The sequence below is a fragment of the Zingiber officinale genome, chromosome 10B, assembly GCF_018446385.1.
Source record: "Zingiber officinale cultivar Zhangliang chromosome 10B, Zo_v1.1, whole genome shotgun sequence".
In the NCBI taxonomy this organism is placed as follows: domain Eukaryota; kingdom Viridiplantae; phylum Streptophyta; class Magnoliopsida; order Zingiberales; family Zingiberaceae; genus Zingiber; species Zingiber officinale.
In genome coordinates, this window is record NC_056005.1 from 5,055,531 (window position 1) to 5,069,433 (window position 13,903).

Consider the following 13,903-nt stretch of genomic DNA (forward strand, 5'->3'; position numbering starts at 1 on the left):
GAATCATTTTTCCTAAGATATGAATTGAATGTTCTTACATGGCCTTTGTGAGCATCAGTTTTTATTTTTCATGATCTTTGTGATCATTCACCTTTGTGGGTTAACCTAGACGAGTGAGAGATGTTGGCATTACTATATGCTTGAAATGTCTCTCGCCGAGCTCACTTCCATTAAGTTACTACTGTGGCAGTAACATAAGGCAATTACAACCTTTTATTGCACACTCGTAACAATTATAGTATCCAAATTATAAAAGACCAAAAGAGGAAGAATATGAGAGATAGAGGTTTAGGATTTGGTTTGTGGAGTTTTAAGGGCTCTTCAATTCGTCTGTGATTGCTTTTCCATCAATATAGCACAAAGAATAGGATCTATCGACTGTCATCGATCTATGTAAGCATTTACATTTGATTTTGTTTCATGCTTTAGAAGATGCTACACAAATTTCATCTACTCTCGAGCTAGCTTCATTTCCTCACCTCCTCATTCTCAGATCTAGTCTATATCTCATGTGACTTGTTTATAGTACATTAATAATAGTGTAACCTTCTCATTATTTAAGATCATTCTTCTATAATATTTCAGAGCACGTGATACTGGATGAATGGAAAGATAGTTATTAGGTTATCAAAATTGATTTCCTAGATGTTCGATCTTCTTCAAACATATGGCATTCCATGGATAGAAAGATAGTTAACGATTGTTGGATATGATCTTCTTGCTTACTCATATTAGGATGATGGCAAGGGAATATGGAGCGTCTAAATGAAGATGCTCTCCAAACATTTATAAAAATCCCAGACTAGATTTTCTCTTCTCTCTGTTCCTTTTTCTTACATATCACCTCAAATAAATCCGAATTTGAACGTCGGAGTGATCTACCATGACTCCTCGATGCCCCGTCCCCTCGGACGGGTCTAGTGGCTAGCTCATGAGGTGTTGCCATTAATGAGGCTTGGGGTTAGAATCTCGACAAAGCCAAGGTAAATGCCTCCCTTATGTGCTAGTCACTATTCCAAAGGCTAGTAGCCGCCCGTGATTTACCTCCTCTGTGTTAGCCCTGGGACGGGTTGGCGGGGGGCGCTGGGGGCGAGCATATTCGCCTTTTGCCACCAATGACTCCTCGATGTCCATCTAACTTTCTTTTGAAGTGCATTTCGGGCTCTTTCATCTCAGTCATCGACAATCTCCGAAAACAACATGTGTTACATTTGTTGACTGATGAATTGATTATCTACTATATTTGACCGGAACACTATGTATTCTCTTTCCCACCTCACTATAAAAGATCCCTCAGAGCATCCACAGTGGTTAAAACCCACTGTGAGCTCCTTCGTTGCCACGTCTGCGCCACATCAAAAGTTAAAAACCTCACACCTCTTTCCACTATCAAAAAACCTCTCAACAATTCCTTCATGGGTCTCACACTTTTCATTATATATAATTCTCATTTCTCCTTCATATTTTACATTATACACCATTAAATTTTTAAAAAAATTAAATTTACCACTTGCTAACATGAAATAACATTAATAATTAAAAAAAAAACATAAATATTATAGTGCATCAAATGAAAAGACATACATTATAATAATATATAAAAATAAACGTAAACTCATCTACACCAGGCCATGTCTCTGTTTAATTTTTTCCACTATTTTCTCATGTAAATAAAGTTGTCCTGGTGTCATCTCACTGATATCCTTCATAAGAATTTCATAATCCTTATGAAAGATCTCGGCTTCCCGCAGAGCCATTCTTTGTCGATGTTATGTTCCGTTGTGTCGCCCTCTCTGGCTTTAGATTTGCCCTTCCTCTTCGCTGCCTTTTGTCCTATCGGACGAATGCGGACTTTAGAGTCATCTAAATCAACACTTGTATCTGGATTTAATGTTGAAGTGTTTCCTCCTGACTCGGATATCCTTGCCTTCTTGTTAGAGTAATGAGCAACTGATTGTAGAGTATATTTCTTGTAGTCTTTGAGAACTCTCCACACATGCATATACTTAAAATCCTTGTTATTGTTGTTGGCTTTCCACATATTCAGTGCATTCTCCAACATATTCTCGTCACTCCAACCGCTTTGCCGATGAGTATAAAAATTATTATAAGTTGTAGAAAATTTATTTACCATCGGTGCAAACCTGTAATAATGTGATTTCAGACGCTGATAACTTTTAGTCATAGATCCAGTGGGGCGATGTTTGTTGTAGTAATCAGCAATGCGTTTCCAAAAAGCTTGATCCTTCTGGTCATTACCAATGATTGCATCAGTGCTTATAGTTGCCCATGACTTCGCAAGGACCACATCTTCATCAGGAGACCAAAATCTTCTTTTCGATTCATTTTCCTCCAGCTCAACTTCACGCTCTTCTTGTGATAAGTGTGGTGGCACCTGAGTTGCTGGAACAGATGATGACGTTAGAGATTCTTTGTCGCTGATAGATGGATCAATAGTCGCCCTTCTAGATTCATTCGAAAGTATGACTGTAACGCCCGAAAATTCTCAAAACTATATTAGAAATATTGTATGATTTTTCTGGAATTTTTAGATATTTTTCCGGAATTTTTAGGGTAGCGGAAGTAGCAAAAATAATTAGAAAAGCAAAATAGCTTAAGCGGGAGTCGAACCCGGGACCTCTCGGGTCCGCTAAACCTTTAGACCGCTTAAGCAACCAGTTGAACCCAGCAGGGCCGTGCTGAAAGAAAGGGGAATCAATTATATTTATATTTAAGTTGGACCGAGTTACCCACTTAATATAAATAGAAAATTTAAGTGGGGTTTGGTTTATTTTTCCTTGGTTCGGGAATTCTCCACCGAGACCTCACCTTACACGCCGCCCCCTCTCCTTTTCCTTCTTCCTCTCGGCGCCAACCCTAGGGTTCTCTCCCTAGGGCCCTAAGAGCACCTTTCGGTAGCAATTCCAGCACAAGAACATTTCCCTCCGCGAGAAGAACGCGTTGGAGCGAGGAGATTGTCGAAAGGATCGTCTCCACCGGAATTCTAGCGAATAGAGTTGTAAGGAAATTAGCGTACGAGGTAAGAAACCCCTCACCTGCAGTATAAGTAGTTTCCGTGTGGATTTTATGTTTTAGTTTAGCAGTACATAGACTTTCGACACAAGGGATGTGAATTAGCGCACACCAAGTGTCTGATTAAATTGTTTATCGCAGTAAAATGCAACTTAGGCATTTTAGTAGCTTAGATAAATGCAATAGAAGCATTTTTACAGATTATTTAGCTTTGCTTCAGCTTTTACAGGACTAGATGTCCAATGGGTGGGCTCCCATAGTCGCCTCTAGGTTCAGATAACCTAGCTCTAGGTTCAGATAACCTAGAAAGAGCAAGGCAAGCAATAATTAGTTATATTCAGTATTTTACTTTTCAGTGGCACTGTACAGGATTAGATATCCATTGGGCTGGGCTCCCATAGTCGGTCCTTAGGTTTAGATAACCTAGTAAACCCTACTAAATTCGGGACTTACAAACCCGGGTCTAGTTAGGGACCCGCGCATAGCACGTACAGTTGCCGGGCCCAAACAGCAGCATGTATATGTATTTTCATCTATTATGTATGTAGTTTTAAACTCTCACTAAACAGTTAGGTGGGATCAGTATAGCTTAAGCATTTGCTAGAATTAGCTCAGTTTATGCTTCAGTTCAGCTTATTTCTTTTATGGTTATGTATGATAACACTATGCTCAGCTTGTGGTTACATATGCTATAGATGATAGTATGCCATGTTTAGCTCTTGATTTCCATGTACTGTTTGATAGCATGCCCTGTTTTAGTTTAATCAGTACATATTTCAAATGAAATGTTTTAAAAGCATAAATGCATCGTATGCATGTTTTTGTGAGGTAGATGGTTTCTTACTAAGCGAAAGCTTATAGATACTTTCTTTTCTTTATACTGCAGATAAAGATAAAGGGAAGATGGACTAGCGGAGGTTGGAGGGCAATGCTACGAAGATGTGTGTGGGCAGGAACCTGGAATAGAGATCTTAGGGAACTTTAGCAAGCTTTGTTTAAACATTAGAACTTTTCAGTGTTTTAGCATTTTGCACTTTAGTATATTATTCGCTATAAATTAGTTAACCATGCACTTTATTATGCTTAGAACATCTCTTTTTAAGTTGTTAGAATGTTAGTTGTTATTGTTAGAGTGTTTCCTAGCCATTTTAGCACTTGTAATGTGATTGAGGCACGAAACAGTGCTGAAATCAGAGCTTAGCTGCAAAATCAGAAACCTCAATCGATCGATGGATCGATTGGAGGTTCCCAATCGATCAGGTGATCGATTGAGCAATCTGTTCCGCGAACAGTAGGCTTCTGGATCGATCAGCCGATCGATCCAGCAATTTCTGTCGCGAACAGAGAGCTCTGAGATCGATCACTGGATCGATTGACCAGTCTCGATCGATCAGCCGATCGATTCAGAATATCGCCCGAGCACAGTAGCGTGCTGGATCGATCACTGGATCGATCCAACCTATGTCCCGCATACAGTAGCCGGCTGAATCGATCACTGGATCAATCCGACTATTCCAATCGATCCGTGGATCGATTGGGAGGCCTGGTATCAGCTAGAAACCCTTAGTTAACTTCCTTGATCATAAGGGGAGGTAGTAATGACATGAATAGCTTAGATTACACCCCTTAGCACATGTAGAACCAAGAAATGTTAGTAGTTTAGCAAAATTTTAATTAGTACAGCTTCCGCACTTAGATTTAGTAATGGTCATGGATTAGTTAGCACAGCATAATGTGACGATCGGCCTTACAGGTTAGTTAGTAGAAGGCGGGTCGTTACAATGACATGTGGTTGAGTAGGAGAAACCCCGTAATGATAAGGCATCCCAAGTTGGCTACCCATTGCTGACCAGTCTTGGGATGGATACATACCAAATGGAGCTGAGGCGGTGTTACTTGGATTCCACGGCTACAAAAAATTTTGAGAACTTTGGGAATTTGAAAAATTTGGAGAATATTGTGGAACATATGAAATATTTTGAAAATTCGGAGGATATTGTGGTTGAGAGAAAAAAATGAGGATATTGGATATTTGGAGGAATGCGAGTATTTTGAGAAGATGTATTTCCTTCTGTATTTGAAGAATTCAAAAGATTCGTAAAGAAAGTATTGAGATTTTCATCCATCTCGAATACAAATAGGGAATGAAAAGAAGAATTGAGTTGAGAGCAAAGATAGCAATGGAATGAATGAAATAGATCTCATATTATAGATTTTTTATATATTAAAAAATTAAATTATAACCGTTAAACAATGACTAAAAATTAGCTGTTGCTCAACAACATACAACGATTGTTCTCACTGAAATGAGAAGTAGACTTTAATTATCAAGCATTTTGATTTTTTTTTTATTATTAAAAAAAATTTTAAAAAAAATGAAAAGACGAAGAAGCGGCTCCGCAACGGCAAAGCCGCTTCTTCATTTTAATCAAAAAATCTCCCTCCACTATGGGAGGGAGGTTTTTCGCCAAGTCCATATCACAGTGGGAGCTCGGAAAGAGCTCCCACTGTGGATGCTCTCGGGAAGACTGCCAAGGACGATGAAATGACCGTGATATCTTTGCTTTTATGGACTAAGGGGTCGGAGGAAACACAGTTGACAGTTGCTCTTGGAACATCTCAAACATAATTTCCCATTTATAACATACACAGATAGATAGATGCAATGCTTCTGCTCAGGAAGATGCTGGGGTGCAGAAGCTAGCTGGCCAGAGAGGTCAGTCGAGCGAGAGATTGTAATGAGAACTTTAATTGCGAGCTGGAGCTACTTAAAGTGCAATATGGGAGCTTGTACCCTCAATCGTCTCTCTTTCTTCTTTCTCTCACACAAAAGAGGCAATCCTCAATTCTTTTAGGGGTTGCTTGGATTTACAAAAGAGGCAATCCTCAATTCTTTTAGGGGTTGCTTGGATTTTGTTTAGATTTACTGTTTCTCAGGCAAAACGTAAGCACCGCACTAAATACTATTGTCTTTAAAAAAGTATTGCTCGACCCTGGATTTTTGGCTTTCCTCTGATAATTTTGGTACTAAATTGTACTATATACAGCAAGGGGGACAAATTCTCCTTTTTTGCCGATTGATGGAATTCACACGGATTCTTCTTTTATGATATTATACTTCAACACTGACCTTTGTCTTTTAAGCATTAACTGGCATTGCTTAGCATTAGTGTTTTCTTTTATCTGAACACCAGTGTTTCACTTTCAATTGAATAAATATCTGGGGCAATGTACCAAATATTCTCGGTTCCCAGCAGTGCTTGGACATTAACCTGCTGGCCCAAACGTTCCATTCAAGGAAGAAAGGGTTGAGCCTTTTTGAGAGACAAATGTTTGTGTCATGAAAGCTAAACTAAGATTGTTTTGGCTTGTTGAGCTCAAGGGAAACCAGAAATAACAACTTCGGCCAAGTAGCTTACAGATGGAATTATTGAACTAAATTACATTTTGGTAGGTCGAATTAATGATGCCTGAATCTATTTTGCTCGATCCTCGAGGTCTTTAGCTGTTGAAATCTTCTTCATCACTGCAACTTCTGAAAAGAAATTAGCATTATTTGTCCTCACTCCCTGTGCTTATTATTTTTTCTTTAAAGAAAAGTAATCATACCTGTGTGTGGATGCAGAAATTATTCAGACACAATCTACAGATATATCCTTCTCTACCTATTTAACGTGGAACATTTGGATTTGGTCGTAAAGCATTACTGAGATATATACAGGCGTTTATTGGTTTCTTTTTCTCTGCTCTTTCTTTCCCAAAGCTGTTGCACTGTTTTTCCACGGTAGATATGTTTATATACTTTGACTTCCATCATTTGGAGAGGAACGCAGATTTGGACCAAGTAACTAAAGTGAAATGGATGAAAGTGAGAGGAATAGGCGCATGAAATGATGCCGACGTTGCCACCGGTTAGGAGGCATCATACCGAGCAAAAGTGCGTGCTGTGGGTTTGATATAGTTGGTGGATGCGCTCATGATTACGATGATAAGAAAAGAGACGGGAACAAGGATCAGGGATGTTGATTTCTATACGTTGGAACTCACTTCTCCTCCACTCCTTATTCCTTTCCCAATCTCTATCTTCATTCCGCTCCACATGCATGATCTTTTGTTACCAAATCATTGTCGCTGGAAAATCTGTCTCCATGAAAACCATGCACACCTCTGCGTGCACAGCAGAGAAAAGCCTTGATAGAAGCAATATGTAATCTCCTTAGCATGATAACATATATAGTCCAGGAACCGAGAAATCAATTAGGATATGCTGAGGAGATAAGAACGCTACTGATTGCTCTATGTTATAAATTAAATTCTTTATAGAGAAGCTTCATGGACCATGCCAACTTATTGCTTGGAAGGGCCCTTGAAACAATGATTTTGCTGATTAATATGAGCAGCATCACGGCAAGGATCCAACAGTTTGAAATATTAATTAATGGAAAAGAAAATCACAATCATAAGCATGATTGTGCCACGGTACCTAGTACTATTAGATTGATTAGTTTACTCGTAGTCTTGTTGTGATCATAATTATAAGCATATTTTCGGTATCAGTAAGAAGTTTATTTGCAAGACAACAGCATAACCATGTCTCTTAAGAAACTATATTATATTATCGAGATCAAGTACATTTATGATCGCGTATGGGGTTCTTTTTGCCCTTTGTGCTTTTTTTTTTCTCATCATCCCTGGAATATATCACCCATATCCCACTTTGTGTGGGACCAGATGTTGATTACACACTTAGCCCTTAAAAATACGTATTAAAGTCACATGTGATGTAAGTATAAGCAGCTAGTAAGGAGTATTATTTTCTTCTTCTCTGGTACGGGTCGAACAAATTTAGTCTTTTCCTATTGTAAAAAAAAACGATCTCTATTTATTGTAGATAAATAATAAAATATGAAATTAATAGGGGTCTCTCGATGCACCGCGGATTATGGTAGACGCTCGTACCGGGCTAAAGTGACTGCTTGGACAGTTGTCGTCGCTCTCCCCCTGTCAATCCTTCTCACATAGGTGCGACCTTTCTTTAGCTGCCATAGCAACCTCCTCGTTCGTAGCTAACACGCATTTAGCCATTTCGAAAGGCAGCGTCTTCCATATCCTTATTAATGGTTGCTGCGAAGCCTATGCTATTGCTTGTGGGTGTAATGCTCGCAGCATTCTGCCAATCTGCCCGTCTTTCTTAACTAAGGTTTTTAGCATGCTTCAAGGATGTTAAGAAAAGCTACAAGCATGGCGACACAGATCCCTATGGAGTGCTGCTAGGTCTTGTATTGATCCAGATTTCTTGCCTGAAGAGCTCCTTCCTCTTTACTTTAGATCAAAGGGCCTTGTGCTTGTGGTAGTCTTCTCCTTCAGTGCCTAGTTTTCTCCTGCAACTGCATGTTTTGGCGAAGACGATGGTTGGGCTATCTATTTGTCTATTTTGGTGATGAATAGAAGAGAGGTAAATTGCCCTCTTCGTCTTCCTAAAGTGAGTGATCAGCAGCAGCGATAGTCGAAGATGAAATCCATGAACAATAACAACTGGCTTGGTTTCTCTCTCTCTTCTCATATGAACATGGAGGTTTCTTCGGAGTCGCCACATCACCATCAGAATCATGAAAACCATCATCACCACCAGTCTCAACCGACCGCCACAGCTTGCGTCTCTTCTTCTGCAGTCCCATGCAGTTTCTTTCAATCTCCCACCTCTGGACTCTATTATGGAGGGAAAGGAGAGGCCGCAGGGCTTTACTCTCACTTGCCTGTCATGCCCCTGAAATCTGATGGCTCTCTTGGCGTCATGGAAGGCATCACCAGATCACAACACTCGGGTCTGTTTCAAATCCTTCTTTCTATTTCCTTCGTTGGCTCTCCTTCCCGCTAAACTCAAAGGCAGCATCGTTGCCAAAAGTATCACTTGACATATTCTATTTTTCCGTTTACTTCATGTCGTCGTGAAGGAATCCTCCCGTCTCCAACCCGGAAACTCGAAGACTTGTTGGGAGGCGGACCTGACACGGGGGCCCATCACCACTACGGCAACTTTGAAAGGGAAGCAATGGCTTTGAGCTTGGACAGCCTCTACTACTACCAAAATGCACACGCTGAAAGCACCCTCCATGGCCAGCAGATTCCAGTAGTACAACACCAACTGTTCTTGCAACCCGAAGGGATGTGCTCTGGGATACCAGAACACGAAATGTATCAGGGACCGCTGGAGGTGGGAGCCATGGTGGAAGATGGTGACCTTCCGAGCTTCAAAAGTTGGGCTCCTAGAAGCTATACTGCATGCAACAATGGGCTGGCCGAGGAAGGGGGGATTGGCCGTAGGTCTATAGATGTGGCTGGTTTCGGTGAGTTGCAATCCCTGAGCTTGTCCATGAGGCCTGGTTCACCGTCAAGTTGCTTCATGGCTCCACTGCCAGTTGCTTCAACAACTGACCGCATTGACCTTGATGCAACAAAGAAATTAAGGCCTGGTAAAGGAAGCCAGAAGCAGACAGTCCACCGGAAGTCCATTGATACATTTGGGCAGAGAACCTCTCAATATAGAGGTGTTACTAGGTCAGTACTCGATGGTGCATATCTTATAATCTTTCGTGCATGCATGTCTATATGTTGGAAGTCCTTTATTTTCTCTTCCTTAGGAGTTTTCATGATTTAGTTCAATATTGGACAAAGTATGATATAAATGTCATGTTTATGTGACTATATATCCATGCATCAGGCATAGATGGACTGGGAGATATGAAGCGCATCTGTGGGACAATAGCTGCAAGAAAGAAGGTCAGACAAGGAAAGGAAGACAAGGTTAGTAAAAAACAAGAACATATTATAAGTGCAACTATCATATTCAATATTACTGCCAAGTTTTTTAGGTAGTCTTCACTAACAAGTACTCCATGGTTCTTGGTTTGTGATTTTTTCGTGTGGGGATATCGATCACGCCCTCGTGCAGTATATCTCGGTAGGTATCTTGAGCTCAAACAAAATATTGCTTCTGGTCCAATTTTTTATTATCGCCTAGCATCGAGTTTCGCTTCCTTCAGGGGGATATGACACGGAGGAGAAAGCTGCCAGAGCTTATGACTTGGCGGCATTGAAGTATTGGGGACCATCAACGCATATTAACTTCCCTGTATGTATGATCCCTCAGCCTGAAGATCTTTTCTATGCTTGGATTACTAACACAATTCCGTACTTGTGGTTTGATGTGCAGTTGGAAAGTTATCAAGAAGAACTGGTTGAAATGAAGAACATGAGCAGGCAAGAGTATGTTGCCCACTTAAGAAGGTAAAATTCACTTAGATTTCTGTTCAATAATTGTTTACTATTTATAATGTTGAATTTTTTTCTGGGCCAATGTACGGTTGCAGGAAAAGCAGTGGTTTTTCGCGTGGGGCTTCGATTTACCGTGGAGTAACAAGGTAATCTTTCATTAAAGTCAGATTCTCTAATTAGCTCGAGAATCTTTAGAGATCATCTGGTAATTTATTTATATATATTTTTTTTTCTACAGGCATCACCAACATGGAAGATGGCAAGCTCGAATTGGTAGAGTTGCTGGAAACAAAGATCTTTATCTAGGAACCTTCAGTAAGATTCCTGAATAACTTGATATATATCATCCTTCCTTTATTAACTTTTATACACGGCATCAACAAATTTTGTTGTTTCAAATTCTGAGTCTTGTACTACTCAAACCTGACATTATCCAGGTGCAATTATTATAAGTTAGTCATCCATAGTGAATACTTGCTGCGATGCCATAAAGCATTCATAATTCTCATAGAATCTATGAACTCAGGTACTCAGGAGGAAGCAGCTGAAGCATATGATATTGCTGCGATAAAATTCCGCGGGGTGAATGCTGTTACAAACTTTGACATAACGAGATACGATGCAGAGAAGATCATAGCAAGTAGTACATTACTTCCAGGAGAGATTGCTAGGAAAAAAAGGGCAACTGAAGCAGAAAAAGATATTCCATTGGAGAAAAATATGTGCAGAGAGCCAGCTGAAGAAAACAATACTGCAGGTTCTGAATGGAAGATGGCTCTCTATCAATCCACTGAGACGCCTCCATCCACCGAGTGTCGTGATCACGAACCATTGATGATGAGTGGTGACTATAGGAGCCCGATGTCATACCCGTCGACAATTGGTGGACTTGGAGGTTTAGAAACTGGGAATTTTGTGCAAGGAGTTGTCGATTCTGAGAGACTGAGCACTGCCCATCTGTCGAACCAGTCGTCCTTAGTGACAAGCTTGGCCAGTTCCAGAGAAGGCAGTCCTGATCGGATTGGTCTTTCCATCATGTTTAGTCCCACCCCACTTGCTTCGTTGATTCCGTCGAGGCCCAGCATTGCCATTGCTCAAATGCCCGTTTTTGCTGCATGGAATGATGTTTGAACTAGCCATGACCACAAAGCATGCACGCAGAGTCCACTAGTAAAAGCAGCCGAGGAAAGGAAGCAAAGCCCCATTGGCTAAAGTGAGAGATGCATTTCCTTTTTTTTTCCAGATGTCCGTGAGCAAAATTTGTGTTGATCAATCTTGCCTCACATGCCAGTGGTTTTTTTTTTTTTTTAAATTTCAGCTTTTGGCAAGAGCAAACATATAATATCATAATGTGTGAGGTGATGTTTAGTTTCTGCATTTTTGGTCTTTGCCAAGTACATTATGAAAAGCAGTTCCATGTTCAAAGAAAGGCAACTTAAACTTTTGACCACCACATTCAACAGTGGCGATCTCTACGTTCTCCCTTTTCCTCCAAGCTTTGCTCGTCCAACATTCTTCATTTTTTTTTCTAAAGGCTGTAAATTCTCAAATTATGTTCAGGAATATCAATTTCTGGTAGGGCCTATTTATGGTGCGTCGGATTCTACTGTAATGCTTCCACGTGCTTTTTGAACTTCTCGAGAGGAATGAGTTCGTTTTTTCTCATAGCAATCAGTCAAAAAGCATAGATTCTATAGCAGACTTAACGATGCCAGGAATATTAGTGAAACGTAAACATACTCAGACTGGCGAAACATAAGAGGGGGCTAGTCTGGACTTTTCTCATACATGTCAACATACATGTCAAGAATCTATTAATTTTTTTTTTGAAATTTAAAAGGATGACATTTGAAGAAAATTTAAAATAATCATCATTAATAATCTTTATCATTTTAAAATATCATTTTTTAAGTTAAAAGAAATAAAAAATAAAATGGATTTATGAAAATTTATTTTCTTACTGCGAAGTTCGGTTGACTTAGAGGCGAAACAAAAGAGGCTAGTCCCCTCCTTATAGAAGTGTATTATCTAATTCAAATACTAAATCCTATTATAAATTTTTTTAACCAGTTCAATATATCCTCATCTCTATATCAAGGATTCAAATTTAACCTAAATTCTAAAAGTCCAAATATTTTCTAACTAGCCTAGATGTTGAATACATAATAGATGAGTTTGATGAGAAGTCTCGTAAAATAAAATATAATATCAATAAACTTAATTTATTATATATTTAGTATCTTGTAGGATTATTCTCTTTATACTCCTTTAATCTATTTTTATTTTTTGAATTATTTATTTATATTTTACTGAAATATTATCAGTGTGATATGAAAGACTTATTATATAATATGATACATTAATTTTTTTTTTGTACGAATAAAACTTTTCATATAAAAAAATGATAATTTATTTTAAATTTAGCTCATCCCAGAATAAAATCTTGGTTTCGCTGTCTAATGATGTTCAGGTGATTCACCATAACCCAGAAGTTTATTAAAAAATATCTATTTGTTGAGCCCAAAGTTAAATCTGAATCTAACACAAAGTTAAACCAAACTCTGAAATTGAACTTGACTCATCTTAAAAAAATTATAGAATTCCCTGATTGAAAGCTTAAATCGGGTGAGATGACTAAGGATCAAAATTAAATTAAATCAAATTAAATTAAATTAAATCATATGAAATTAAATTAAATTAAATCAAATCAAATCAAATCAAATCAAATTAAATTAAATCAAATCAAATTAAATTGAACTAAATTAAATTAAATTTAAATTCATTTAAAAAAATTAAAAATTAAAAATTAACTTAAAAAATTATTTTAATTTTAAAATTATTATTCTAATATAAAATTATTTTAATTTAAAATTTATTTTAATTTAAAATTTATTTTAATTTAAAATTTATTTTAATTTAAAAATTATTTTAACTTAAAATTTTTATTAACTTAAAATTTTCTTAAAAATTATCCTAACTTTTTTGTTAACTTAAAAATTATTTTTTTTTTAACTTAAAAATTATCTTTTTTAACTTAAAAATTATATTCAAAATTATTTTTATTTTAACTTAAAAAATTATTTTAAAATTTTTTACTTGAAAAATTACATTAAAATTTATTTTAACCTAAAAATTATTTTAAAATCTATTTTAACTTTAAAAACTATTTTAAAATTTATTTTAACTTAGAAAAATTACTTTAAAATTTATTTTAACTTAATTTTTTTTTATTTTAACTTAAAAAATTATTTTAAATTTATTTTAACTTCAAAATTATTTGATTAACTTAACTTAAAAATAAGTAACTTAAAATTTAACTTTTAAAATAAATTAACTTAATCAACTTAAATTAAAATTAATATTAAAAAAAACACCAGAAACCAGGGGCGGGTGCCCCTGGTATTGAATTACGGGTGCCCAGAAGCACTTCTAGGCGCCCCGCCCTGCCACCCTACTCCAAGCGCCCGGACGGAGTCCGGTCGCCCGGACCACCCTATAAAAGAGGTGGTAGGGGCACCCTCAAGCCCTGCACCTCCTCTCTTCCACCTTTGCAAAAGCTCTCACCGGGCTTTAACGCAAAAGGGAGAAAATTTAA

General features: G+C 37.8%; 2 protein-coding genes across 2 annotated transcripts; one reads left to right on the forward strand and one right to left on the reverse strand.

The window, feature by feature from the left end:
* Positions 1-1,705: 1,705 nt before the first annotated feature.
* On the reverse strand, positions 1,706-8,118 carry LOC122030400 (glutathione S-transferase T2-like). The gene is made up of 2 exons (XM_042589605.1): positions 8,052-8,118; positions 1,706-2,487 (listed from the first exon to the last, which is right to left on the reverse strand). Exons 1-2 carry the CDS (start codon positions 8,116-8,118, stop codon positions 1,706-1,708), a joined length of 849 nt encoding a protein of 282 aa, XP_042445539.1.
* LOC122028525 (AP2-like ethylene-responsive transcription factor ANT) lies at positions 8,089-11,737 on the forward strand. Its single transcript, XM_042587365.1, has 9 exons — positions 8,089-8,858; positions 8,988-9,591; positions 9,755-9,837; positions 9,986-9,994; positions 10,077-10,165; positions 10,247-10,320; positions 10,404-10,454; positions 10,547-10,623; positions 10,835-11,737. Exons 1-9 carry the CDS (start codon positions 8,546-8,548, stop codon positions 11,437-11,439), a joined length of 1,905 nt encoding a protein of 634 aa, XP_042443299.1. The 5' UTR covers positions 8,089-8,545; the 3' UTR covers positions 11,440-11,737.
* The last annotated feature ends 2,166 nt before the right edge of the window (positions 11,738-13,903 follow it).

Coding starts and splice junctions, on each gene's coding strand:
- LOC122030400 (XM_042589605.1), bottom strand. CDS start 8,118: ATGGCTAAATGCGTGTTAGCTACGAACGAGGAGGTTGCTATGGCAGCT. Junction 2,488..8,051: donor TAAAGAAAGGTCGCACCTAT/GTGAGAAGGATT, acceptor CGGGCGTTACAG/TCATACTTTCGAATGAATCT.
- LOC122028525 (XM_042587365.1), top strand. CDS start 8,546: ATGAAATCCATGAACAATAACAACTGGCTTGGTTTCTCTCTCTCTTCT. Junction 10,166..10,246: donor CAACGCATATTAACTTCCCT/GTATGTATGATC, acceptor TTTGATGTGCAG/TTGGAAAGTTATCAAGAAGA. Junction 10,321..10,403: donor TATGTTGCCCACTTAAGAAG/GTAAAATTCACT, acceptor GTACGGTTGCAG/GAAAAGCAGTGGTTTTTCGC.